We start from the raw sequence: 26,063 nt of genomic DNA, 5'->3' as shown, positions 1-26,063 counted from the left end.
AGCGAGCACGTCACTCAGGCACCGCCGGCGGCCCCTGGAAGCGGTGCGGGCGGGGGCGGGGGCAGGGGCTGGGGCCAACCGGGAGGCCGGTGCTGAGGATGGGGGCCGCCCGGCCGCCCCGCGTGTGAGGAGGCCGAGGGGCGCGCCACCCCATCCTGGGGAGGGCGCCCCCCGGAGCCCCGCCAGCCCCGCCCCGCCCGGAGGTTGTGGCCCGGGATGCGGAGCCGGGGGCCGCCGGTGGAGCTGCGCGGGGTGAGAGGCGCGGGGAAGGGGGCTGCCTGCTTCCCTCACCCTCGTCCCCCACCGGCGGACCCCGGCAGGAATTCGGCAGCTGCGCGGCCAGGCCTTCTTAGCGCCCTGACGTTTAGGGGGGACAGGTGAACCCGCCGCCCTTCCCCCACCCCACCCTGCCTGGACAGCTGAATCAGGGGGCACGACCCTGCCCGTTTAAAGAGGCTTTTTCTTGCTCCTGTGGAGGGCCCCCCCGCCATGGCCCCCAGGAGTCCCCTAGAATCCGCAGGGACTGACCCCCATACTGGCCGCCGGGGCCCGCCCTCTGCATCCCGCGGGCAGCCTGTGTGAAGCGGCCTCCCGCAGCCCCCGGCCCCTCCCCCATGGAGGAGGAGGAGTGGGGGGCGGCCAAGGAGTGGGGCACGACCCCCGCGGGGCCCGTCTGGACCGCAGTGTTCGATTACGAGGCGGCGGGCGACGAAGAGCTGACCCTGCGGAGGGGCGACCGCGTCCAGGTGCTTTCCCAGGACTGTGCCGTGTCGGGCGACGAGGGCTGGTGGACCGGTCAGCTACCCAGCGGTCGTGTGGGCGTCTTCCCCAGCAACTACGTGGCCCTCGGCACCCCCGCCGCGCCCGCCGGCCTCCAGCTGCCCCAGGAGATTCCCTTCCACGAGCTGCAGCTAGAGGAGATCATCGGCGTAGGGGGCTTTGGCAAGGTCTATCGGGCCCTGTGGAGAGGCGAGGAGGTGGCGGTCAAGGCCGCCCGGCTGGACCCTGAACGGGACCCGGCGGTGACAGCAGAGCAGGTGCGCCAGGAGGCCCGACTCTTCGGAGCCCTGCAGCACCCCAACATCATTGCCCTCAGGGGTGCCTGCCTCAGCCCCCCACACCTCTGCCTGGTGATGGAGTATGCCAGAGGGGGCGCCCTGAGCAGGGTGCTGGCAGGGCGCCGGGTGCCCCCTCACGTGCTGGTCAACTGGGCTGTGCAGGTGGCGCGGGGCATGAACTACCTACACAATGATGCCCCTGTTCCCATCATCCACCGGGACCTCAAGTCCATCAACAGTAAGTGGTGTCCTCCTCCAAAAACTTGCTTCCATTGATACTTGTGAGGCCATGCTTTGGTGGCGGGAGGGGGACACCAGAAAATCTTGGCTGGGGCAAGAGGGGGCAGCAGTATACCTTCAGGGCTGGGTGAGACAGCCCTTGTCCCATTAAGGGAGGAAAAGGAAGCCCAGAAAGGTTGAAGACTGCAGTCACAGTAGCTCTATAAACATGTTTCCATGAACACTGTGACAGGCCCTGTGTTCCCTGCTGTGAACAGGACAGGTATAGTGCCTGCCCTCATGGCCCTTACAGTCCAGCGCTACCATAGTCCACCAGGCAGAGACAGAAAGAGCCTGACCCGGAGTCAGGGTTTCTCAGCCTCAGTGCTATGGACATTTGGCACCAGAGGGTTGCAGAGGGGCTGACCTGGGTGATGTAAGTTATGGAGTAGCATCCTTGGCCTCTACCCACTAGATGCCATTAGCATTCCCCACCCCCCAGTTATGAGAACCAAAAACGTTTTCAGACATTGCCAAATGTCCTCTGTAGGGCAAAATAGTCCTCAGTTGAGAACCACTTCCTGGTGTCCTCCTGGGCCTCTGTCCCAGCTAGCCAAGACAAACTGGGAAAGAGGAGGAGGAAGAAAAGGGATGTGGCTTATGTAAAAGCTTCCAGGCTGCCTGGCCTATCATAAGACTCTCAAAAGTTGATTGGTTGGTTGAAGGAGAACTGGGGCCAGGTGGAAGGCAAGGTTCCCAGAACTTACATCTAGATCAACCAGCTTCTCATGATGTCAGGAAATATTAACTGAGTACCTATCACGTTGAAGCCCAACAGGGACCAAAACAGCCATGGTTTCTGCCCTTATGGCACTCACCATCTAGGGGTTTCATCCATTTCCTGGATATTTCCTGAGCACCTATTGGGTACCAGACCCTGTCCTGACTGTTAGGACACAGCAGGGAAAGAAAAATCCTACCTTTCTGGCTCTCCCATCCTTCCTCTGCCCCATGTCACTCCCTTTCTTGTCTACGTTGATTTGTTTATTCTGTCATTTGGTGTTTACTGGATCAGGTCATATACTATGAAAGAGAGGCCCATTGTGAGTGAGGCCAACATGTTCCCTGCCCTCACATAATATGGGAGGGTTTTCTCTTTGCCCTCAACCCTCACGTGTCATCTGTTTCTGATTCATGTCAGTTCTACATCTTGAAATGTTTGACTCCACCCCACTATTTTTCTGCTAGCCCCTGGAGTAGAGGGGTGGGGTCTTTCTCACCTGCCAGGTCTGACATTCACTCAACAGACAGCTACCACATGCCCATGGTGTGACAAGTCCTGCACCAGGGCTGGGGAATTGAGCAAGACAGACAGACAGCCCCCATCCTCTTCGATGCTCATGCTCTAACTCTGAAATTCTGGGTAAATGGAGGCAGGACTGGCAACATGCTCCTCTTGAAGCCTGGGTCCCTTCTCAGTCCTTCCTCACTCCTGCTGATTCACAGCCTGCAGGTGGGGTATAAGAACATGCTCCCATGGCCCCAAATTTTTCTGTAGCCAAATGCCACTTGGACAAGGGGTCAGTGGGTGCCCTTAGCCTGGCTTCCTGATTGGGCACTGGGACTGATGCATGCCTGAGACAGAGAAACAGGGCCTCCACAGCACAGCTTCCTCAGTTTAGCCTCCCCAAGGAACTCCTCACCTGATGTCATTCATTCATTGGTTCATTCAACTAATAATTCTGAAGCAGAATTAAGTGTAGGGACTGTCCTGGGCTCTGGGGATTACAGAAGTGAACAAGATAAGATTACTCCCCACACACACTTATGGAAGTTATATTTTAGTGGACAGAAATAGATGGTTGGTGTTTAAATAGATAACAAAATTTCAGAGTATCAAGGGTTCTGTAGGAAATAAAGCAGATTAAGGATGGGGCAGAGGGAGCTCTTTAGATTAGATGGTCCAGGAAGGCAACATTTGAGCAGAGACCGAACCCAGAGGACCCAGCTTTATGAAGACCTGGGCAGGGCAAAGGTCCTAAGGTGGGGATGAAGGTGTCTTGTTGGAGGAACAGCAAGGAGACTGAAGAGGCTGGAAGAGCAGGAGTCAGGCAGAAGACGGAGATGAGGTCATAAAAGTAGATGGGCCAGATCACGTCAGTCTTGAGGGGCCATGGTGAAGACTTTGGGTATTTTATTCAATGTAGTAGAAGCCATTAGAGGGTCTTAAGCAGGGGTAAAAATTTTATATACATACATAATTATATCTGTATAACGTATATATAATATGGGCTTCCCTGGTGGCTCAGCTGGTAAAGAATCCGCCTGCAATGTTGGAGACCTGGGTTCAGTCCGTGGGTTGGGAAGATCCCCTGGAGAAAGAAATGGCTACCCACTCCAGTATTCTGGAGAATTCCATGGACTATATAGTATATATATATGTATGTTATATATACATATATATGTAAGTGAATTGAGTTAGGGAGTTATTTCTGGGAGTTATTTCTCCCAGTATGGGAGAAATAAAGTATAAGGCCATGGGGTGTTCCCTGTGTCACAAGGTCATACCACAAACAGGAGTTGGTGACTTGAGAAGGGAAGACTTCTAGAAGGTAGAGTCATATGCCAGAGCCTCAATTTTCTTGTCAATAAAATGGGTTGCTTGCTAGTTAATTTGTTTAAAGGGTTTAACCCGGTACCTGCCATATAATAGGCTCCTGATAAACACTGGCCATGATTGTTACTGTTGTTAGTAATCACTCTAGGCAGCAAGTAAGTTGGAACCATTCAATGTGCTTGGGGGATAGATCAGTCAGTCAGATTTTGTTATAATACTGCGGTGTAACAAACCCCCCCCCCCACCCCACACACACATACCTGGCAAACTTGGTGTCTTAAAACTCAGTGTCCTTTGTTACTGCTCATACATTTACAGGCCTGCTGGAGGTAAACTGATTTAGGTGGGGCTCATCTTCCTTGGACCAGCAGGCTAGCCAAGGCATGTTGTTGTGGTGAGGGCAGAAGGGCAAGAGGGCAAGCAGATATGAGAGGCCTGGGCTTGGAACTGGCACTGTCTCTTCTGACTCATTTTATCAGACAAGTTGAGTCACACAGCCAACCCAAAGTAAAGAATGGGGAGATACACATGGCAAAGAGTGTGACAAAAAAAAGAGTAGAACTGGGGCCACAAAAGCCCCATAGCAGGTGACAAAAGGGAAAGGAAAACCATCCCCTCCTGCTCATGTCTGCAGTTACCACTTCTGGGGTGGTTGGGAATCTGAACGTAGACCAAGGAGAACCAAGGCCATGGCTATCAACCTTTCACTGAACTCCTGGGAGCCCAGGTTAGACTCAGGAGGCTCCCCAACCCTTCATGGGAGGCTAAGGCAGCAGTTAGACCAGGGGGAAAGGGTTCATGGTCTTCTGGCCTGGAAAGCAGCTACTGCAGAAGGGGGTGACCCACGGTGACAGGGAGAGAACAAATAGGAGATTCCAGGTGAGGTGGGGGTAGGACACAGGTCTGCAGCTAAGCAGATCTAGGATGACCCCCCCCTTTCTTTCCACCCTGCAGTCCTCATCCTGGAGGCCATAGAGAACCACAACCTCGCAGACACGGTGCTCAAGATCACGGACTTTGGCCTCGCCCGCGAGTGGCACAAGACCACCAAAATGAGCGCTGCGGGGACGTACGCCTGGATGGCCCCGGAGGTTATCCGTCTCTCCCTCTTCTCCAAAAGCAGTGACGTCTGGAGGTGCTGACGGTGGGGTGGGGGACAGGGAGGGGAGGCCTCCTGGGAGTGGAGGAGGGAGGAAGGGGGAGAAGGGCAGAGTGGGAGGGACCGGCTGCCACAGCCGCTGGGAGCTGGGATCCAGCAAAGGGGCTGCTGGCAACGTCAGACAAGCAGCAAAGCAGGTGCCTGCTCTGCTAGCAGAAGAGGTAGAGAGATAGGCTGTCAGCACCAAAGATCCTCAAAACACCATCCATGACATGGCCCCCACTCCTCAGACAGGAAACTGAGACCTTTATAGGTAACCATTCATTCATTCATTCATTCATCCAACTGCCCTGGGCTCGGGATATAGCAGCATATAAAAACAGACCCAGTTCCTGCCCACAGGAATAATACATACATACACGGGCTTCCCTAACGGTTCAGTGGGTAAAGAATCCCTTGCAATTCAGGAGACACAGGAGACATGGGTTCAGTCCCTGGGTCAGGAAGATCCCCTGGAGGAAGGCATGGCAACCCACTCCAGTATTCTTGCCTGGAGAATCCCATGGACTGAGGAGTCTGCCTGGCTGCAGTCCAAAGGGTCACAAAGAGTCAGACACAATTGAGCAACTTTCACTTCACTTTCACATACATACATGTGAAGCTGAAAAGGCTGTTTTTAAGTTAAGAAAATTGTAAGATAATAAGTTAATAATAAGTTAATCCACCAGATAAAGGACTAGACAGTATTACGAGCTAAGAAGCTAACTGAAAAGCACTCTGTGGTCTGGAGATGACTTTGGGGAAGGTTTTTATGAGAAATAGCACTCGAGCCCAGTTCTGAATGATGAGAAGGAGCCAGTCATGCTGAGTTTAGGGAAAGAAGCTTCCCAGGCAGGGGGAGCAGCTGCCACAAAGGAAATACTGAGGTGAGAACGAGCATGACATGTTCCAGAAAAGGACACGTGGCTGGAGCAGAGCAGGCAGGGAGGAAAGTCATGGGAAGTGACGGAGGAAAGAGAGCGCCGAGGGCTCTGCAGAGAAGGGAGCAGACTCCAGGTTTATTCCAAGTGCACTGGGAAGCCATTGGAGGCATTTGTGAATGACACAGTCTGATGGAGCATCACAAAGGCTCCCTCGGCTGATGGACTTCAGGGGACAGGAGTGGGGGCAGGAGGCCAGTGAGGCGGCTGTTTATCACCTGCAAGACCTGATGACAGCAGAAGCTCGGCCTTCTCTTGGGGGGAAGCCAAACCCCGGTCAGTCCCCAGCTGAGGCTCCAGATGGACCAAGCAGCAAAGTCATGGTCCTGGGGCAGACAGATCAGACAGGAAGTCTCAACTAGAGCAGTTCAGCCCTTGGGGGGAAGTTTAGTCTTGCTTCACATAAGGCATTCATTTATGACCCCAAACATTTATAGAAGCCATATTTCAGTGACAACAGAAAACCCGAAATAAAAATAATATGGATGCTTTTGCTCTCATGTAAAAGCCCAGGCCTGATACACTATTAGGAATTCAGAGTCCTATTTTAGGGTTTTTAATGGGGGTGTCATTGACATTGGGCAATCAAAACATCCCCACAGGCTTCCAGAGATGTTGGAAGAGGTAGAGGGGGTGGGGTCTGGCCACCAACACTTAAAATCCACTGTCATCTTCCTCTACCTTGTATGGCCTCCATTCCCAAGTCTACTTCATGGTCCAGGATGGCTGCTTGAGCTCCAGCTTTTATTGTCTATATTCCAACCAGTAGGAAGGAGAAAAGGGGAGAGGGGACCCCTTCCCTTTAAGGAGACTTTTTGAAAATTAGTTGCACAATACACACTTCCATATCCCACTGGCCAGAACCCTTGCCATATGGGCATACTTTGATGCAAAAGATGATGGAATATTATTTCAGGCAGCATTCCTCCAGCTCAAATTTACCAGAGCTGTCCCTGAGAAAGGAGCTGCATGAGGGCAGGGGCTGTGTCTGTCTTTACTCTGGTACCCGGAACAGTGCCTCGCACACAGCAGACATTTAATAAGTGTATGTTGAATGAATGCATGCCTCGATATGAGGGAGCATGGGGATCCACTGCGTGTTAGGCATTACATAAAACACCCATCAGGATCCAGAAGGAGCATAGTTTCCTGGAGCAGATGAATGTGCAGGTGACAGTAGCATGGTGATGCATGCTCTGGAACTGTGTAGCCACCGAGGACGCTGTTGTGGGCTTCAGGTGGCCCTGGGTGCAGTGTGGCTGCACCACTTACAAGCTGTGTGACCTTAAGCAAACAATTTAACCTCTCTGAGCCTGCACCCACTCACTGGATAAAATAGGGGTCTTATCCAGTGCCTTCTGCCTTACAGGACTCAAGTAATGCAGGCCTGGAGTAAGTGCTCTGTAAATGTTAAATAGTGTTAACTTGTATTTAGAGGTAAGTGCAGCGGGTTCAATGGAAATGTAGTGAAGGGGCCTCTGACCCGGATTTGGAGGCTGTGGAATCAAGGAAGCCTTGTTGGTTAGAGCACCTGAGTTGTGACTTGAAGGACAGTTAGGCAAAGGGGAAGGGTGTTCTCAACCAAGGGAACAATGTGTGCAAAGGCCAGAGGTTAGGAAAAACAGGATTTGTTCAACTGTTGAGCGTGGCTGCGAGATGCAGCTGGGGTTGGTACAGGGGCCAAGAGTGTTTAGAGGGGGAAGCTGCGGGGGTCAGCAAGATCAGGGCTAAGGAGGGTGGCCTTGCCCAGTGGGCATGAGGAACCCACTGAAGGTTTTCAGGCAGGGGAGTGGAGGAAAGAGGGGCAGAGCAAAGGAGAGACAGCAGAGGACCCACCCCACCACATCTGTTTGAGATCAGGCTGTGGAGGTCAAAGCCAGTTCTTGTGGCCTCACTGGCCGGGCCTGGATGCCGGGAGGCAGAAGGCCCACCACGGGACTGGAGGCAGGGCTGGGGTGTAGGTGAGGATGAGGGTGGGCTGTGGCATCACCATTCCCTCTCCCCCACCTGCAGCTTCGGGGTACTCCTCTGGGAGCTGCTGACGGGTGAGGTCCCCTACCGTGAAATCGACGCCTTGGCAGTGGCATATGGCGTGGCTATGAACAAGCTGACTCTGCCCATTCCCTCCACATGCCCCGAGCCCTTTGCCCGCCTACTGGAGGGTGAGCCAGGGCCCCGTGGAAGAGGGTAGGCTCTGCTTGGGGTGGCAAGGAGCCCTCAGGCCCAGACCTCACCCCTTCACACCCATCCATTCTGTTGGGCCCAGGAGTGAGGGAGAAGGGGCTGGAACCATGGGACCATGATCAGTCTCCCCTATGGTTGGCTCCGTGGCCTCTAGACCTTTGTTCTGGCCAGGCAGGCCCACAGCACTTGAGGGCAGCCTATTAGGATTCACTGGCCCTGGGATTCCTCCCTGACCCTTAATTCTACCACCAGTCAGGGAACAGGTCCCTGAGTTTCTTTCCCCAGGGTTTCACCAAGTGAAACGCTGCCAGGAACGTGGCTTTGAATTCCTTCCCCCAGGCTCCATGGGAGCTATTTGTCCACAGTCCCTTAAAGTCCTGCCTCCACTGAGCAGGCTGATGCCCCAGAGCATGGCCAATGACATCTCCACTCCCACTGCTGTCCTCCCTACCCCCACCCCAGAATGCTGGGACCCAGACCCCCACGGGCGGCCAGATTTTGGCAGCATCTTGAAGCAACTTGAAGTCATCGAACAGTCAGCCCTGTTCCAGATGCCGCTGGAGTCTTTTCACTCACTGCAGGAAGACTGGAAGCTAGAGATTCAGCACATGTTCGATGACCTCCGGACCAAGGAGAAGGTGAAGGCAGGGGTGAGGTGGGAGGGATGGAGCAAGGTGCCTGAATCCTGATGCCGTGGATGAGGCAGAGACCCTTCCTCTGAGCCTGGGGATCTTCGGGTCCCATTCAGGGTGAAGGGAGCCTTTTTCACATGTTAAGGAAAGAGAGCCTCCTGTTGGCAGATTGATCAAAAAAAGACACCCTACCCTGAAGTACTTACAGGTGACACCACGTGAGGTCTAGAAATTGGCTTTAAAATCCTACATCAAAAGTGAGAGGGAGAGGGGAGCAGGAAGGTGATGCGTGAAAAAAGATATGTAAAGTAACTGTCGAAGTCCGATAGATGGTGGGTGCGTCGGATGCACTTTTCTCTCTCCGCTTTTGTGGATGTTTTCCAAATTGAAAACTTTAAAAATTAAAAATCAAAGAGAAAGAGAAAAAGAAGAAGAAAGAAAAGCCAGCCCTTTCTTTGGGCCAACACAGCCTCCTGCCCTCGCCCCCAACCCCGGGTAGTGAAGCGTAAGTTGGATTGTGCCCCAATTTGCCCCACAGCAGGACGGCCTGTGCGGGACACCAACCAGGCCCAGCAGCCCCGGGACCAGCCCCAGGGGCAGGGTAGCTCCGGCCCTCTCTCCAAGCCGCCCGTCTCCTCCCCAGGAGCTCCGGAGCCGCGAGGAGGAGCTGCTGCGGGCGGCGCAGGAGCAGCGCTTCCAGGAGGAGCAGCTGCGGCGGCGTGAGCAAGAGCTGGCCGAGCGCGAGATGGACATCGTGGAGCGGGAGCTGCACCTGCTCATGTGCCAGCTGAGCCAGGAGAAGCCCCGGGTCCGCAAACGCAAGGGCAACTTCAAGCGCAGCCGCCTGCTCAAGCTGCGGGAAGGCGGCAGCCACATCAGCCTGCCCTCCGGTACCCGCCCACGCCCCTTCAGCAGCCCTGAGAGGCCGCTGGGAGCAGCGCTAACCCAGGGGTCATCTCTTCCTTTTATTTCTTTATTTTTCAAGCCTTTTAAAATTATTATTACTAAATGTATCACAACTACAGAAAATGACCCCAAAAAACTGTATAGCTTATTAATGCATTAATAGAATCTCCCAGAAGAGCAGAGAGACCCTACAGCCACTCCAGATGCCTGCACACGCCCCCTCCAAACAATCCCCCTGCCACTTCCTAAGAGTAAACACCTGCCTTGACTTTCAGGGCCATCATTTCCTTACTTTTCCTCGTAGTTTTGACTCCCAGCTATTTTTTTTTATTATCTTTTTAAGTCTTCTTTGTCCTCCTTGCCTCATTTATCCCAGAGCATTTCCCATAGTCTGAATTTTGCTGCTTGCAGCTCCCTGGTATCTCTTAACATGTCCCTCTGTCCCCTGAATTTCCTATCAATTGGTATTAGGTTAAACCATGTGAAATTGCTGGTGTTCAGCCATTTTTGACCTATAGAAACAGAAGTTTTACATGGCTCAACCTAAGAGTTGGATCTCAAGGATCAGTTTTAAGTTCAGGTTTGATTTTTTTTTTGAAGACTGCCTTCTAGGTAATGTCAGAAGGCACTTCATGCAGATAGTCTCTCTGTTACAAGAGATGTTACAAGCCCTAGAACAGTGCCTAGAATAACACCAGCCAACAGAAATATAATGCAGGCTACATGTGTCATTTTACATTTTCTGGTAGCCATATGAAAAAAAAGGGGGGGGGGAACAGGTGAAATTAGCTTTAATAGTGTATTAGTGTATTTTGTTTAGCCCAATATTCATGTGTAGTCATTACAAGAAAATTTTTAAATAAGATATTTTACCTTCTTTTTTCCCCTCACTAAACCTTTGAAATCCAGTGTGCATTTTATGAGCTTCCCAGGTGGCACTGAAAGTGAAAGTTGCTCAGCCATGTCTGACTCTTTGTGACCTCCTGGACTATACAGTCCATAGAATTCTCCAGACCAGAATACTGCAGTGGGTAGCCTTTCCCTTCTCCAGGTTGTCTTCCCAACCCAGGGACTGAACCCAGGTCTTCCACATTGCAGGCAGATTCTTTACCAGCTGAGCCCCCAGGGAAGCCAGGTGGCACTAGTAGTGAAGAGCTCACCTACCTGCCATTGCAGGAGTTGCAGGTGTGATCCCTGGGTTGGGACGATCCCCTGGAGGAGGGCATGGCAACCCACTCCAGTATTCTTGTCTGGAGAATCTCCATAGACAGAGGAGCCTGGCAGGCTACAGTCCATGGGGTCTCAGAGTCAGATAGAACTGAAGTGACTTCACTTAGGCACACATGTTCATTTTATATTCTTAGTGCATCTCAATCTGGGCTCTAAATTGTCCTCAAAAATTCTTGACCTATATTTAGGCTTCATAAAATGTACAATTGAAAGAGCAGATTCACATACCAAAGTTGTTCCGAACATACTTAAATGTTTCCAATGACTGAACTAACTATCTGTTTTTAAAAGTAAACTTAAATTACTTACAACTAAATAACTAAAGGTAACACTCTCCAGTTCCTTGGTTGCACAAGCCACATTTCAAGCGCTCACTTTCCATGTGTGGCTAACGGCTGCCATATTGGACACTCAAGCCTAGATCCTTGGGGCAGCGGCTCTCAAACCTGAGTGAGCAGCAGAGGTAACTTGAGTACTGTTACACTGCAGTTGGGTTGCTGCACCTCACCCCCACAGTTCCTGATTCAGGGAGGGCATCAAGAATCTGCGTTTCCAAGAGGTTTCCACTTGATGTTGATGGTGCTCGTCTGGGAACACACTTTGAGAACCACTGCATTAAGGAATGCAAAATGATGGCATTCCTTCTATCTTCCTTCAAAGGGAACTTCTCTTTGGCTACTCATGGAACCCTGTGCTTAGGAAAGTCTCTTTATTTTTGCAGGCTTTGAACATAAGATCACAGTCCAGGCCTCTCCAACCCTGGACAAGCGGAAAGGATCAGATGGGGCCAGCCCACCCGCAAGCCCCAGCATCATTCCCCGGCTGAGGGCCATTCGCTGTGAGTATCTCCCAAGGTCCTGAGCAGTCAGTGAACAGACTTCCCTGAGCATATACCTGGCACCAAGCCAGAGCAACATCAGAGGGGCAGGCAGGCAGGATCCCCTCCCTCATTATCACTGGGGGAAACAGACAAGTAAACAAGCTGGTGAGCAGGATAACTTCCTGTAGTGGTACACACTCTAAAGGAAATCAGGGAAGGGAATAAAACAGAAAGGTTGCTGTTTTTAAATCACGAAGAAAGATTGTCAGAGAAGCCGAGGTTTAAGTAGGGACCTGCATGGTCAGGAGGGGTGACACATGCAGAGATCTGAAGGAACAGTGTCCCTGGCAGAGGGAACAGCAAAGGCGGAAGCCCAGAGGCAGGAACAAGTATGCTGATTATCAGCTGGGAAGGCCAACTTGGATGAAGTAGGAAGAATAGGAGGGAGAGCAATGAGTTTATGGTCAAGGGTTTACCAGGAGAGGATTGCCCTGGGCCTTAAGAGAGGGGCTAAGGAATCTGGATTTTATCTGAAATCTGAGGGGGAACCTCTGGAGGACTGTGAGCAAGGCAGGGATGGAGTAAACTTGACCTTTTCCCTCTGACTGCCGTGAGGAGTAGGGATTGTAGGCAGGCAGGAGTCAAGGTGGGAGACAGGTGAGACGAGGGTGCTGGGCCAGGGCGGGGGCCTTGAATGGGGCAGATGGCCTGTCAGCCGCATGGCAGAGGTACAGGGTTGGCTGAGGAGGTGAAGGATTCCCAGTCAGCTTCCCCAGTCCATTCTGCTCCATCATTCACCCCTGGCCTTGCCCCACACACCACCACCGACACACTGCTGTTTGGGCACCTGCTTTGTACCCAGAGGTCATTCCCCTGGGCGGACGCAGAGACAAATAATGACGAACCATGGTGGTCAGGATGTTCAATGTGTGATAGGAACAGAGGAGAGAGAGCAGTCGGCTCTGTAGGGGACAGACTGTTCCGGAACACTCCACAGGGACTTGGCATCTGCTCTTCCCTTTGCCTTGTTTCCACCTGACTCCCTCCCTCACCTCCTTCAAGTCTCTGCTCAGATCCCTCCTTCTCACACACCAGACCATCCCTAACTCCCCGAGCCCCCTACCAGCTTTCCATGCCCCACACTGCATATCACCTTCTAGCCCCCGACCCAGATGACAACCTAGGGTGACTCCTGTTGATCATCTGTCCTCAGCCCCTAAAATGTAAATTCTTCCAAGGCCAGGGCAGGGTGTCTGGTCTACTCTACTGCTGTCTTCTCAGCACCTCCCACAGGGCTTGGCACGTAGACGGTGCTAGTAAACATTTGGGAATGAAGGGATGGCTGAAGGGTTAACTGGGGAGGGGTGACAGGTGATGACACTGAGGAAGCCAGGACATCGTCCTGACAGCCGTGGGGAGCTATGTGAGGATGGCTAGCAGGGAAGGGTCGTGATTGGAGTCAGAATCCCAGCTCCCTTGGGCTTCCAGGTGGAGGGTGAGACCAAGGCGGGGAGAGTAAGGCTGGAGATCAACTGGGACAGGCTGAGACCCGGTGACCAAGTAGCTTCTCTGGGCCCAGTGACCCCCGTGGATGGTGGTGGCTGTAGCACCAGTGGCAGCAGCAGTGGTGGCAGTGGGACGTGGGGCCGCAGCAGCGGACCCCCAAAGAAGGAAGAACTGGTCGGGGGCAAGAAGAAGGGCCGGACCTGGGGGCCCAGCTCCACACTGCAGAAGGAACGCGCTGGCGGAGAGGAGAGGTACAGGCCGCATGGACCCCCCCCCCACGCCCTGCGCCTCTCTCCTATGACTGCCCCCCCAATCTTTGGTGCCCCCTGCAGGCTGAAGGCCCTGGGAGAAGGAAGCAAACAGTGGTCATCAAGTGCCCCCAACCTGGGCAAATCCCCCAAACATACACCCATCGCCCCAGGCTTTGCCAGCCTCAATGAAATGGGTAAGAGGGTGAGGGTGCCTTTAAAAGGGAGGGGGAGGGACATTCCCTGGTAAAGGGGAACATAACCCAAGACCAAGGGGTGACCATTCCCCAGGGTTGCACGGAGGGAGACGGATTTCACTGGCCAGAGGGTAGGACGCATTCCTGGAATTGGGAGACAGCTGGTCCCTGGGTGGTGGGGGTCATTTCCAAGGGGAGAGGGGTTGGGGGAGAAATACTCAAGAACCACGCTTAGTGGGACTTGGTGATCTTGTTGGTGCGGTCACTGGGGGCAATCCCTTGCCTCCAAGTCCCGGGGTGGGGGGATGGGCCAAAGGGCCCGGGGCCCAGAGTTAAGTGAGTCAGAGGCCAGTGACGGCCCTCTCCCGGTTGCAGAGGAGTTCGCGGAGGCGGACGGAGGCAACAGCGTGCCCCCGTCCCCCTACACCACCCCGTCCTACCTCACGGTGCCGCTTCCCACCCAGCCCTCCCCGGGGGCGCGGGCGCCATGGGAGCCGAGTCCGCCGCCCGCCCGGCCCGGGCACGGCTCCCGGCGGCGTTGCGAGCTCGCGCTGCTGGGCTGCGCCACGCTGCTGGGCGCCGTGGGCCTGGGTGCAGATGTGGCCGAGGCGCGCGCAGCGGATGGCGAGGAACAGCGGCGCTGGCTCGACGGCCTCTTCTTCCCCCGCGGCGGCCGCTTCCCGCGGGGCCTCAGCCCGACCGGGCGCTCCCCCGGCCGCCGCGACGACGCGGCCTCCGGCCCGGGCCTGGCGCCCTCCGCCACCCTCGTGTCACTGTCGTCGGTGTCCGACTGCAACTCCACGCGTTCGCTGCTGCGCTCCGACAGCGACGAGGTTGCGCCGGCCGCGCCCTCCCCGCCACCCTCCCCACCCGCGCCCCCACCCAGCACCAACCCCCTGGTGGACCTGGAGCTGGAGAGTTTCAAGAAGGACCCCCGGCAGTCGCTCACGCCCACCCACGTCACGGCCGCGCGCGCTGTGAGCCGCGGGCACCGGCGGACGCCATCGGATGGGGCGCTGGGGCAGCGGGGGGCGCCAGAGCCCACGGGCCCCGGCCCTGGTGAGTGAGGCTCCACGTGCTCCGGGCGCAGAAAAGGGCCCATCTCCCTTGCTCCCGCCAAAGCTCTATGTCCCAGCCCACAAGGACGCCCTGGACGCGGAGTCCTCTTGTTTAATAGCGTGGGGAGAGATAGTGTCTCCATGGCCCCCGCCGCTTCAAAAGGCTTTGTGGATCCCTGGGTAACTGAGACGCAGAATGAAGCAGGAGTAGGAACTCTTAATGCCTACAGGGGCCAGGCAGGTGACTTTAATGGCCACGATCACTAGTGCTAACACCATGTGTTGGGTACCCGTTCTCTATAGTTTATTAACACGACAAAGATGATTAGAACAGAAAGGAACTAAGGACCTCCTATCAGGCACCGTGCTACGCATTCTACAATTACTGTATTCAATCCTCGTCTGTGTAGCCGAGGTGCTGAAATCCCCATTCACAGACAGCAACATGCCTAAGGTGTCTCTGTGGGTCTTGGTGAGCCTGCCCAGTGTTGGAGAGGTGGGAGGGATGAGGGCTTTGTCTGGAGTACTAGCAAGGAGACGGGCTCTGAAAGATAAAGGGCTGCCCAGAGTCGCACCCAGACCAGTGAGCAGTTAGGAGTGGGGGGCAGGTGGGGGTGGTGAGGTAAAGGTCCAAACCTTGCTGGACAGCAGGCCCAACAAAATCAGAATTTTTTGTCAAGAGAAGTCCAATTCCAATCTTCATGTAAATGCTCCTGCCTTTTAAACACCACCCTCTGGCCCACCCCACTCACTTCCTTTGATCCTCTCTTACCAGGCCCTCGAGATGCCCTGGACTTCCCCCGCCTGCCCGACCCCCAGGCCCTGTTCCCCACCCGTCGTCGGCCCCCCGAGTTCCCAGGCCGCCCCACCACCCTGACCTTCGCCCCAAGGCCCCGGCCAGCCGCCAGCCGTCCCCGCCTGGACCCCTGGAAATTGGTCTCCTTCGGCCAGACGCTCAGCATCTCGCCTCCCAGCAGGCCAGACACTCCAGAGAGCCCGGGGCCCCCCAGCATGCAGCCCACGCTGCTCGACATGGACATGGAGGGGCAGAGCCAGGACAGCACAGTGCCCCTGTGCGGGGCCCACGGCTCCCGCTGAGGCCTGCCCGCCGCCGCCCGCCTGGGCAGCCATGAATGTAGCGCCCCAGGCCCCGCCCCAGCCCACCATGCCACACGGCAGGGGAGGCCCTGGGCAGGATACTCACTATTTATTGGGGAAGGGGGGAGGGAGGGCATTTAATTTATTCCTTTGTACCCCAGGGGGTGGGGCCCTGTGCCTGCCCTGCAGTGGGGGGGAGGGTGGGCAGGGGTACTCAGGGACAGGGCGTCATAGAGGATTTGGCACAAAATGCAGCATTAAAGGTAACCCCTGCCCCCTACCACGTTTGGCTGTGTGTCTTTCCCTGGCCCAGGCCCAGGTCCTAGATCATCCCCAGTGGCACAGCAGCCCCCATCCTCCCTCCCAGGCCTCTCCGGTCTGAGTCCAGGGTGTGTAGCCTAGGCCCTTGTCCCCTCCTGGGCCCCACAAGAATACCACACAAAGAGGTTATGGTCACCAGTGACGAGTGCTTTACCAGAGAACACGAGTCAGGGGAAGTTACACGGTGAAGTGAGGTGGGGTCGGGGGGAATAGGGACAGTCCCCCCCAGGTTGGCCTCAGCCAACGACATCCCGAGTCCCGGGCCCGGCCCCACTGTCTTCCCGCTGGAGGCTGCAGCGGTTCATCTTGAGCTGAGTCAGCTGGATGTAGCGCAGGACGTTGGTGTCTGCAGGGGAGGCGGGCAGGGTATTATCTGTGTGTCCTGGGGCAGCAGGTAACATCCGCACCACCTTGGCTCATACGTCATGGTCCCCATCCTCCACTGGGTCCCCCACACAGCCTGTGTCGCCAGAGCCCTTCTCGCAAAGCCCAGCCAAGCAGGCAGAGCAGGACGTGTCACACCTCCATACTTTCATATCTACTGTGCCCTCGCCCAGGCACGCCTGAGCTCAGAGACTCCTGTCGCACTTCTCACCCTCCAGTGACACTGCAGGAAGTGTGTTCTCTCCAAACCCCTTAGCAGGAAAACTCATTTCACACCCTGGGCCATACACCTGTTGTGCTCCTCCTTCATTGATGATTAATACAGAACTGAGTCTTCTGTCTCCTCCACCCATGTGCACACACACAGACACACACACACCACCTATGATCTCCCACCAGCAAGGAATAAGCCTCCAGGTCTGCCAACCTGCTAATTTTCTGGCACTGCACGCACGCGCGCACACACACACACACACACACACACACACACACACACACTATGATTTCCCACAGGGCAAGGAACAAGCCTCCAGGTCTGCCAACACCTCCCCCTGCTACTTCTCTGGCATTGCCAGGAAAGGTGAATGAATAGGTGAGTGTGTGAATGGGTTAGTGAGTAGGTGAATGAGCTTGAGTGGGGAGGGGTAAATGGAGATTGCTGGCGGGGGGAGGGGGTGTGTGTGTGGGGGGGTGGGGGGTGGGGCGGGGAGGTTGTGAGTGGCCAGGAAAGTGGCTGAATAGGTGAATAGAAGGTTATCAGGGTGGGTTAATGACCGAAGAGAGGTGGTTGGGTGAATGTCAGGAACGACAGGTGAGTGGACACGAATGACTGCAGGTGAGTGGATGAGTGTGTATGTGTAAGGAGTAGATGGGAAGAGAGTGGACGTGGGGTAGGGGGTACAGCACTCCCTGAAGCCGCTCTGCCCTCAGACTCCTTGCCTTGTTTCCTCCTCTCTCCCACCCTCGCTTGCTCCCACCCGGCCCCTCACCTGTGGGCTCCCGGCTGCGGGCCTCCTGCAGGTAGCGCAAGGCGCGTGCATAGTCGCCCAGGTGGTAGAAGGCAATGCCGGCGCGGTAGGTAGCCTTGAAATTGCCCTGCTGCTTCTCCAGCACCTTGAGACAGTACTCGCGCACCCGCTCATAGTTCACCAGCTCCGACTGCAGGAGGCAGGCTGCGGGAGGCAGGACCGGTGCTCTCATAGCCTGTCGACACCGAGGCCTCAGCCGATCTCGAGGAGCCTGGCCTTCAGGCTCCAGAGAATCAATCCCTTCCCTTTCAGACGGCGGAGCGCAGCCTACAGGCTTGCTCGGGCCACCGGGGAACGCCAAGCTTCTGACCAATCAAGACAGAATCAATCTGCGCCGCCGCTAGAGGGCGCGAAAAACACAGAGCGGGGCTCTCGGAGCTTGCTTAGCCGAGAGGTGTCTGTTAGGGAGAGTACTAAGGGCGATCTCAGAGGTGGTGAGGGATGGGTCCTTGAATGGCTCCTCCAGGGTAAGTTTTTATCACCTGAGATTCGCAGGTGGCAGCCCAAAGCCCATTTCCCGCATCCCAGCTCCTTCCATCCCTGTGGCCCCCTAGACTCCCAACGCCTCTCCCTGATCAAGTTTTCAGTTCTTCCCCCCACCTCACAGACCCCACCCTTCGAGCCTCCAGCCCCCACCCCAAGGCTTGAGGAGTGCCTCTCACGTCCCGCGCCTTTCACATAGGCATCCTCTGCGCTCCCCGACGGCCGTACCCGTGAGGGAGTCGTAACATTCCACCTCTGTGTTCTCCACCAGGCGCCGCTGCTCCTCGCTGAGGCGGGCTGGCCCGGGGCTGGTGGCGGGCCCGGGGGTGGGGGCGGGCAGGCCTCCCGGGCGGGCTCCCTGCGCCGCCTTCAGCTGCAGCAGCGCTCGATGATACTTGCCGATGGCTTCCCGGAACTTCTTCTCCCGGTAGCAGCGCTGACCCTCAGCCTTAAACGCCACGGCGGCCCGCAGGCTGCTGTCGAGCGCCGCACCCAGGGCTCCCGAAGCCTCTGGGGTAGGACTGGACCGAGCCGACCCATGGCGGGGGCTGGGGCCCGGCGGGGAAAGGGCGGGAGGCGGGCGCGGCGGAGGCTCCGGGGCAGCGCTGAGCATCAGCACCGGGGACAGCGCGCCGCGCTGCATTGTGGGAAACTCCTGCGGCCGCCGCTGCAGCTACCGCATCGCCCCCCGCGGGGCTGGTCCCCACCCTTTCTCCGCCCCCGCACCTCCGACAGCCGACTCCGGCTGCCCCCTATGGGTCTAGAGAAACCCCTCAAAACCCCACTCTCTTCAATACCCTTCTTCCCACTCCTCTTACCTTCCCCACTCTGCTGCTTGCTCGCCTCCCTTATGCCCAAAGCTCCCGCACCTTTCTAGAAGGAAAGAACAAGTCTGGGGAAAAGAGCAGGAAGATAGCCTCGTGGAAAGCTGGTTTTCAGACCGGTAGGCATCTGGCATAGCTGGGTAAGAACATAGGCCATGGATTCAAGCTGCCCAGATTCAAATTCCTGCTTATTTTCTCACTAGTTGTTGACTTGGACAAATCACCTAAATTATCTGTGATTCTGTATCCTCATCAGTAACACAGGACTATAATAGCAACTGTGGAACACACTCGTCTATCTATTCAACAAACAAATATTGACTGATATCTTTCTGTGCCCAATTCTGGGACTGGGTGATGCACCTCAGATTCTACCCTCACTGGGTTCCTAGGCAACTGCGGAGACTGACAGGTGATCAGACAGTGGCAGCCCAGAGTGGGCCAGCCTGGGAGGTAGAGACAGAGGGGCCAGGGCTGTAATGGGGGAAACACAACAAGCTCTGAGGGCCCACAGGAGGCACCCAGCATAGGCTGAGATGGTGAGTGAAGACTTCCCGAAGGAGGGGAGAACTCGATGAACAAGAGAGATCTGTTTCCTGCCCGCATCTAGCTCACTGTCTGGGTAGAAAAAGCAGTGAGAAAGCAGTCATGTGACAGTGCAGCATGAGGATCACAGTAATAAAAAAAATGCACAGAGAAAGAAACACATGAGAGATTTTCGAGAGAAGACCAGAGTGAGTGAGTGTCCCTCAGCCCTCCTGAGCCGCTTACTCGGGGCTGAGACCTTGACCAAGCTCCTCGGTCTTCCTCCACTTTCCTTCTGCGTAACATGCAGGTAACAAGTGAGCTGACTCCCAAGGAGCTGTAGGAGCTGAATCATGTTATGTAGGTAAAGCATGTAGCACGGGGTAGAGCATGTAGTACAGTAATGACCAGATAGCAGCCAGTGTTCCTTATCATTTTTGAGACATTTGTGAGATATGTGATTGTAAGTACCTGACTCCGAGTCAACGTCCACATAAACTAGTTTCACTTATGTCATTTGGCTCCACCGGGTCTTAGTTGCAGCATGCAGGATATTTCCTTATGGCGCATGGGCTCTCTAGTTGCAGTGTGTGGGCATAGTTGCTTTGAGGCATGAGGGATCTTAGTTCCCCAACCAGGAGTCAACTTGGCATTGCCTGCATTGTAAGGTGGATTCTTAACCACTGGAGCACCACGGAAGTCCTGGCATATTCACCAATAGTTGTGGAATGAATGAGTATGTATAGCACCATTATAGCACTATGTATAGCACCATTACCACCCCCACCAAGACCCTAGCCTGGGTCTCATTCCTAAACACCAACCCTGCATTTCCACTGTTCCCTTCCCTTCCCATGGCAGTTCCCACCCAACAGACCCAAACCTGAACATAACAACTTCTCATTCCAACTGAATTTCTATATTTTATTGTACTGAGTCTCTCCCTGATCCTCCAAACTTGAACACCTCAGTGGTAAAAACTTCCTCCTCTCAGCACCTCCAAACCTAGGCTTGGTTAAGAGTCTAATATTCCCGAGACTGATTTCCAGAACAGCATCAGTCACCTTTCTGCACCTCGGGTGTGTTTTTAATTAAAAACGTAGAAACCCACTGATTCATAACAATTATTTTCTGAGCAAACCTACTAATGTCTGAGTGCTACTGGCTCAATAGAAAGAGGGGACAACTGTACTAGCTCACAGTTCTACTAGGATGCAGTGCTAGTACTTTCACAGTACCTCCGAGGTGTCAGGCACGGTCCTAAAGCTTTACGTTTTTGTTAACTCACGGCCTCATCACACCACTATGAGGTCGGTACTATAATTATACCCACTGACACCGTGGCACTTCAGAGGTTAAATAAACCAGACCCCATTTAACAAACTCTTGCTATCCAAGGCCCATACGATCACAAACTGATGACCCTCGCAGGCCAGTATATGTGATGTGTTGGATTTGTGCAACCGTTAAAAATACTGAATGAGTTGCCAACATATAAAAGCAGAGATATTTATGGAATTGCAGATTTTCAACTTCCCTTACGAACGAAATCTGAAAACCTGGCACCATGAAGGTGACATTCTTCATGACTAGGATAGGCATTCTCAGTTTCTCACAGTCGCCCTTCTTCCTAGCTTCTCCTCAACCCGGAGACCGAGGTTCATTAGCCCGCGTTGCTATCTTCTTCTCAGCGTCTCTAACTCCCGCAAGTATTTGCGTTTGAGATTCGCGTTTTTCCCAGCCCAGCAGCGCTTGTGAAAGCCCGCCAGTGCCCCCTGGCGGCGTAATTCAGAATTCTCATCTCGTCTCCCAGCAGCCATTAAAGGCCTCGGTGAGAACATCCAATCAGGTAAGTGGGAGGGCCGGGAAATAACCAATCAAAAACGAGAGAAGGGCCAGAATTTGGCCACTGAGGATAGAGAGCGCTCGGAATAAAAACTTTTTTTATTGAAGTGGGAAACCGACGCACAAGGAGAGAGTCTTTTTTTGCTGGGGTCTCCGGGCTCAGGGAGGCCCCGGTAGGGAGTGGCGGAGCAGGTAGGCGGCGGCGAGGCTGGTGCCCTGGCGCTGGGGCCGCGCGTACTTGAGAAAGACAGCGGCGCGGCCGGGCGCGGGGCCTCGGAGCGCAGCGCGGACCATGCACCGCTCGAGCGGGCCCAGCTCCGCTCGGCTGCGGTGGAGAGACAGAAACGGAGGTGGGGCAAGAATAGCGGGGGACAGGACACGACCTGTCCTCGGAACTTGGGGCTCGAGGCTGAGAAGACAAGCTGACTCGGGTCCCCGGGGCTGCTCAGGGGCTCTCTCGGGGTCGGACACGCCACTCATCCTCTAGAGCGACTGGAGGGGCGCCGAGGGGCGGACCCTCTGTTCTGCCCTCAGGGCGCCGCTATGGGAGAGCCAGGACCCGCGGAGAGGGAAGGAGTGGGGCTGAGGGTGGACAGACATCCAGCTCCACCCCAGGGACATGAGCTGGAGGAAAAGATGATCACTCTGCCCCGCGGTGGCACGGTTAACAAGATGAGGGGTTCGAGCAGCTAAAGGGTAATCCCATTCGCGGCCAGGAGGAGAGTTGGGGAACTGGAGGCTTGCAGACCCCTCATTCGCAACTCTGGAACGCACTTAGAGAATCTTCTGGGCCTGAGGAAATCCTATTTTTCACCCTAGGACAAGGTTCAGGGCCCCCAAATCTGTACAAACACCCCATTCTCTGAGACACCTCCAGAGAAAAGCAAATACCACCCAGACTAGGCAGTCACCCCATTCTCTCTCGCACTCAGGAAACAAGTCTAGCCCCGCCCCCACACAACTGTCTCATATTCTCTGAGACCGTAAAGACGGCGACAAAGAAGGTAGGCCCTGCAGCCACAGAGACCCTCCACAGCGGCCATACCTGTAAAGCGCCGGCTCAGGCCCGGAACCCGCTCCGTCGAGCAACCGGTGAGCCAGGCCCAGCGCCGCAGCTGCACGGCGACCCGGCTCCCACCCTGCGGCTTCGGCCTCTAGCAGAGACAGCTCCAAGAAGTAAGTGGCGAGAAGCAACACCTGCAGTTTCCGCGGGGAGCGTGTCAGGGCACGCCCCTACCCGCGAGACCACGCCCGCCCGCCCAAGCCACGCCCTACCCGCGAGGCCACGCCCCTACCCGCGAGGCCACGCCCCTACCCGCGAGGCCACGCCCACCCGCACAAGCCACGCCACGCCCCTACCCACGAGGCCGCTCCGTCCTACCCCGTGCACCTGGGGGCCGCTCCGGGCCAGCGCAGCAAGCAACCCGAGGCAAAGTAGCGGGCCCGGATGGTGCAGCCGGAAATCCAAGCGGCTCAAGATGCGGCGCTCCGCGCGCAGAAGCTCGGCCCGCGAGAAGGAGCCAGCGCCCAGGAGACAGAGGGAGGAGGGCTGGGAATTGGGGGGGGGGGGGGCGGGGGGGAAGAGGTGGGGAAATCTTGGACCCTAGCTCGTTAATCCCTGAACTTGAGCGCCTGGGATCGTTTCAGTCCCCGTTCTGGGCCTCAGTTTCTGGTCTGTAAAATGGGGCCATTGATTTGCTGTCTGGAAGTCACGGAAAGCAGAGGCTTCACAGCCAGATAGACTTGGGTTCCTGACCTCAAACCCTACCGTTTGCTCACTGTCTGACATGGACATCCACTGAAGCTCTCTGAGATTCAGTGTCTTCACATAAAACCGGAGATATGACTTCCTGTTTCACCAGGCAGTTCTGATAAGTCACTGAGTTTATGCATGTTAAATACACTCAAGAAGGACTATAGCTACTAACTACTCAAGACTGAGTCCAAGTCTCAAATGCTTGTCTTCTGGCAAATATCTTCCTCGCTCTGGGCCTCAGTCTCTTCCTCTGTTAAAAGGACACATTGGTAGCCTCTACCACATAGAGACATGCTGGGATTCTGAGACTAGGTAAAGAGCTTGCTTGGCACACACCAGGCGTTTAATCTGTGAGGCGGGGAGGAAGGGCTTCACCCTCCCAAGCCCCGCCCCGGAAGTACCTCGGGAAGCACGCACTCTTCCACTTTGCACGCCACGAACAGGCAGGCCATGCCCAGCAGCTGCAGGCTGTGTAGGCGCACTCGGCCCGCGCGCAAGTAGGAATCAAGCAGGTGCACGGCCAGGTAGAGCGTGTCCCCCGCCAGACACAGGTACTCCTGGGGAGGGGCGCGAGTGAGCACTAAGGTTCTAGACCGCTACGCAGGCCCCTCCCTGCCCCCTCCCGGTTACGTACGTGCACCTGAACCAGCCAATCCACCACTAGCGCGCGCATCTCCGGGGTCACGGTGCGGGGCAGGGCCCTCGGGGGCAACGCGCGGCACACCTGCGGTCAGGCAAGGACGGCCTCAGTCTCCACACCTGTGCCTTGGCGCCCCTCCCGGGCTCCAGCCCTGGGTGCTCTAGTCTCCTCGCATCAGTTGGACGTCACGAGTGCCACATACAAACTGGCCTCTAACGTCTCCCCCGAATACACTCCTCTTGCGTGTCCCCATCTAGAACCCTGGACTTTGTTCTGGACGCCTCACTTTCCAGCTCTCCAGTCTAGCCCCCAAGGCCACAGGACTTCATTACTGGGCATCTTCTGCTGGGTTCCCAGACTCCAATCTTAGTCACCAACCCTCAACCCATCATCAGAGCACCCAGAGGGTCTTTCTAAAGTATAAATCTGACCAAGGAACTCCCCAGCTTAAAACCCTTCGTGGCTTTCAGTACCCTTAAGAGAAAATCCTAATTGCCCTGACTCCGGCCCTGCTCCAGCATCACCTGTCCCCTCTCTCCCCCCCAAAACCCACACTTAAGCTACTTCTTTTGGTCCTGGACTCTGCCAGCCTCATTCCTACCTCAGGGCCTTTGCACTTATGTACCAGCTGAAATGGTCACTCCCCACTCCTTGCATTTCTGACTTCTCAGTCCTTCCAGTCTCAGCTAAAATTTCCCCAACTTTTTATATACTTTTCCATGCACCCTATCATCTCTATCTTATTGCTTTATTTTCCTCATGGTATTTTCAGCCTGGAGATATCTGGTGTTTACTTCAAAGTTTTGTCTTTTTGCCCCACTAGACTGCCAGCTGGGCAGGGATTTCTGTCCAGATCACAGCTATATCTTGGTTCCTAACAGAGACCCTGGGGTGGGAGAGATGCTCACAAGATGTTAAATAAACCGCATCCCTTCAGTATTTCTTCTGGCAATGCCTGTCTCAGACAGTATCTGTGGACGATAGCCTGCGCTTTGGTTTTTGTGGCCCTTCTGAAATTATTGCCTACATTTGCTTGTTTGTCTCCGCTCATTGAGGCAGACTGTCTTGTGTTGTCCATCACAGTATCCCCAGTGCCTAGAACATGCTCAGAAACATTTGTTAATAACTCACTGAATAATTGATAAGTGGGTCAATGTGAGGGATTATGCAGTACCAAAGGGAGGGGCTGCAAACAGCTGGGGAGGCTGGGAAAGGGCATTCCACACAGGTACAGTGCAAGAGAAAAAGGCCAAGAAGTTGTGGGTGGCAGCGGTGCAAAGGCTGCAAAGTCAGTGGGAAGTGACGGGAGAGGCTGCTGAGGTGGGAGTTAGGGAAGACGTGTTGAGTGGGCGCTGCGAGTCAACTTTGGCTTCCTCCAACCCGAACGTCGCCTCTGCTGCCCTCTAGGGATGTGGGCGGCGCTAGAGTTGCCCAAAGCCCCCTGGTCCACTAGTGTTCCCCCCACCCCACCCCAACCCCACTCACCATGACTTCGGTGAAGATGTCCCCGGCGTACTCACGTTCTCCCTCCAGCCCCAGAGCGCTCAGAGCCTCCTCCAGCCCTGGCGGCGCGCAAGGCCCCAGGGGCCTCTCCGGGCATCCTGGGGAGATGCTCCTGCCCCCTGGGATGCCGTCAGGGATTGAGGTGCTCCGAGGCTCTGGGTCAAGGGACGCGTTTGGACTCTGCAAGGGAGAGGGGCTGGGGTCAAGAGCCTGGAGAGGCCCAAGCTGAGAGGCGGGAACCTGGCTCCTGTATCTCACCAGCATCCTTTGGGCTGGCGTCAAGCCGAGCGCCTGCCTCTTCCTGCTGGAGTGGAGGACCCGCGACAGGTGCTTTAAATGCGCGTGGGCGCATGCGTGCTGAGCACGCTTCACCTGGGCAGGTGCAGAGGCAAAGATGAAATGCTACACAGGCTGGCTTTGCCCCATCCAGACTCTCTAGGTCAGGCAGATGGCTCAAACCCTCTTTCTGCTACTTACTATATGATCAAAAGCCAGCCCTGTGAGCCTCACTCTCCTCAGCGATAGAGTAGGGATTTCAAAACTTACCCGACACAGTGGTCCTGAGGAATTTGTAAGATTGTTAAATGTCCAGCACAGGGATTAAAACCTTAAAAGCTCAAGGCATGGGAGCTATAAAATCATGTAACAAACATTGATAGAAGGCCTCTGTCCCCTGTGGTGGGTATTCAGGGATAAGCCCGTGGTAACGACCACGGGAGTACTACCTTTACCAAACCCACAGCTTCCAGGGGAGCTGATCCTCACGAGTCAGTGACAATCAGTCTGGGTTAGTGCAGTGACCTCTTCACTGCTTTTCCTGTAGTCACCGTCCACAATTGCCACCCATTGTGCAGCCAGAAATGACGCTGTGACCCCTAATACATCACATCATGCTCTGCCTC

General features: G+C 55.3%; 3 protein-coding genes across 4 annotated transcripts; 1 reads left to right on the top strand and 2 right to left on the bottom strand.

Moving 5' to 3' along the window:
* Positions 1 to 34: 34 nt before the first annotated feature.
* On the top strand, positions 35 to 16,132 carry MAP3K10 (mitogen-activated protein kinase kinase kinase 10). 2 transcript variants are annotated; one of them, XM_070450872.1, is made up of 11 exons: positions 35 to 1,296; positions 4,849 to 5,029; positions 7,987 to 8,135; positions 8,620 to 8,795; positions 9,433 to 9,679; positions 11,647 to 11,763; positions 13,325 to 13,502; positions 13,584 to 13,696; positions 13,791 to 13,827; positions 14,072 to 14,755; positions 15,530 to 16,132. In XM_070450872.1, the coding sequence occupies exons 1-11, from the start codon at positions 615 to 617 to the stop codon at positions 15,885 to 15,887; spliced, it is 2,922 nt and encodes a 973-aa protein (XP_070306973.1). In that variant the 5' UTR covers positions 35 to 614; the 3' UTR covers positions 15,888 to 16,132. The 2 variants fall into 2 exon arrangements, with proteins under 2 accessions (XP_070306973.1, XP_020768681.2); XM_020913022.2 differs by lacking the exon at positions 13,791 to 13,827 and having other exon boundaries at positions 36 to 1,296.
* A 167-nt stretch (positions 16,133 to 16,299) lies between these two features.
* On the bottom strand, positions 16,300 to 18,774 carry TTC9B (tetratricopeptide repeat domain 9B). Its single transcript, XM_020913209.2, has 3 exons — positions 18,297 to 18,774; positions 17,547 to 17,729; positions 16,300 to 16,519 (listed from the first exon to the last, which is right to left on the bottom strand). The coding sequence occupies exons 1-3, from the start codon at positions 18,709 to 18,711 to the stop codon at positions 16,410 to 16,412; spliced, it is 708 nt and encodes a 235-aa protein (XP_020768868.1). The 5' UTR covers positions 18,712 to 18,774; the 3' UTR covers positions 16,300 to 16,409.
* A 2,569-nt stretch (positions 18,775 to 21,343) lies between these two features.
* On the bottom strand, positions 21,344 to 25,425 carry CCNP (cyclin P). The gene is made up of 6 exons (XM_070450880.1): positions 25,144 to 25,425; positions 23,653 to 23,742; positions 23,420 to 23,575; positions 22,653 to 22,811; positions 22,308 to 22,459; positions 21,344 to 21,587 (listed from the first exon to the last, which is right to left on the bottom strand). Exons 1-6 carry the CDS (start codon positions 25,423 to 25,425, stop codon positions 21,422 to 21,424), a joined length of 1,005 nt encoding a protein of 334 aa, XP_070306981.1. The 3' UTR covers positions 21,344 to 21,421.
* Between the last annotated feature and the right edge of the window lie 638 nt (positions 25,426 to 26,063).

This window comes from Odocoileus virginianus, chromosome 20, assembly GCF_023699985.2.
Source record: "Odocoileus virginianus isolate 20LAN1187 ecotype Illinois chromosome 20, Ovbor_1.2, whole genome shotgun sequence".
Taxonomy (NCBI): Eukaryota; Metazoa; Chordata; class Mammalia; order Artiodactyla; family Cervidae; genus Odocoileus; species Odocoileus virginianus.
The sequence above is the reverse complement of the archived record's forward strand: the minus strand, read 5'-3'. Positions and strand labels throughout refer to the sequence as shown.

What these genes read in the sequence shown, in the direction of transcription:
- MAP3K10 (XM_070450872.1), top strand. Translation starts at nt 615, where the DNA reads ATGGAGGAGGAGGAGTGGGGGGCGGCCAAGGAGTGGGGCACGACCCCC. An exon ending in AAAAGCAGTGACGTCTGGAG is followed by an intron (nt 5,030 to 7,986) that starts GTGCTGACGGTG and finishes CCCCACCTGCAG; the next exon opens with CTTCGGGGTACTCCTCTGGG. An exon ending in TGCCAGCCTCAATGAAATGG is followed by an intron (nt 13,697 to 13,790) that starts GTAAGAGGGTGA and finishes ACCATTCCCCAG; the next exon opens with GGTTGCACGGAGGGAGACGG.
- CCNP (XM_070450880.1), bottom strand. Translation starts at nt 25,425, where the DNA reads ATGCTGGTGAGATACAGGAGCCAGGTTCCCGCCTCTCAGCTTGGGCCT. An exon ending in ATTGGCTGGTTCAGGTGCAC is followed by an intron (nt 23,576 to 23,652) that starts GTACGTAACCGG and finishes GCCCCTCCCCAG; the next exon opens with GAGTACCTGTGTCTGGCGGG. An exon ending in AAGAGTGCGTGCTTCCCGAG is followed by an intron (nt 22,812 to 23,419) that starts GTACTTCCGGGG and finishes CCCAATTCCCAG; the next exon opens with CCCTCCTCCCTCTGTCTCCT.
- TTC9B (XM_020913209.2), bottom strand. Translation starts at nt 18,711, where the DNA reads ATGCAGCGCGGCGCGCTGTCCCCGGTGCTGATGCTCAGCGCTGCCCCG. An exon ending in ATGTTACGACTCCCTCACGG is followed by an intron (nt 17,730 to 18,296) that starts GTACGGCCGTCG and finishes TGCCTCCCGCAG; the next exon opens with CCTGCCTCCTGCAGTCGGAG. An exon ending in CCGCAGCCGGGAGCCCACAG is followed by an intron (nt 16,520 to 17,546) that starts GTGAGGGGCCGG and finishes CCTCCCCTGCAG; the next exon opens with ACACCAACGTCCTGCGCTAC.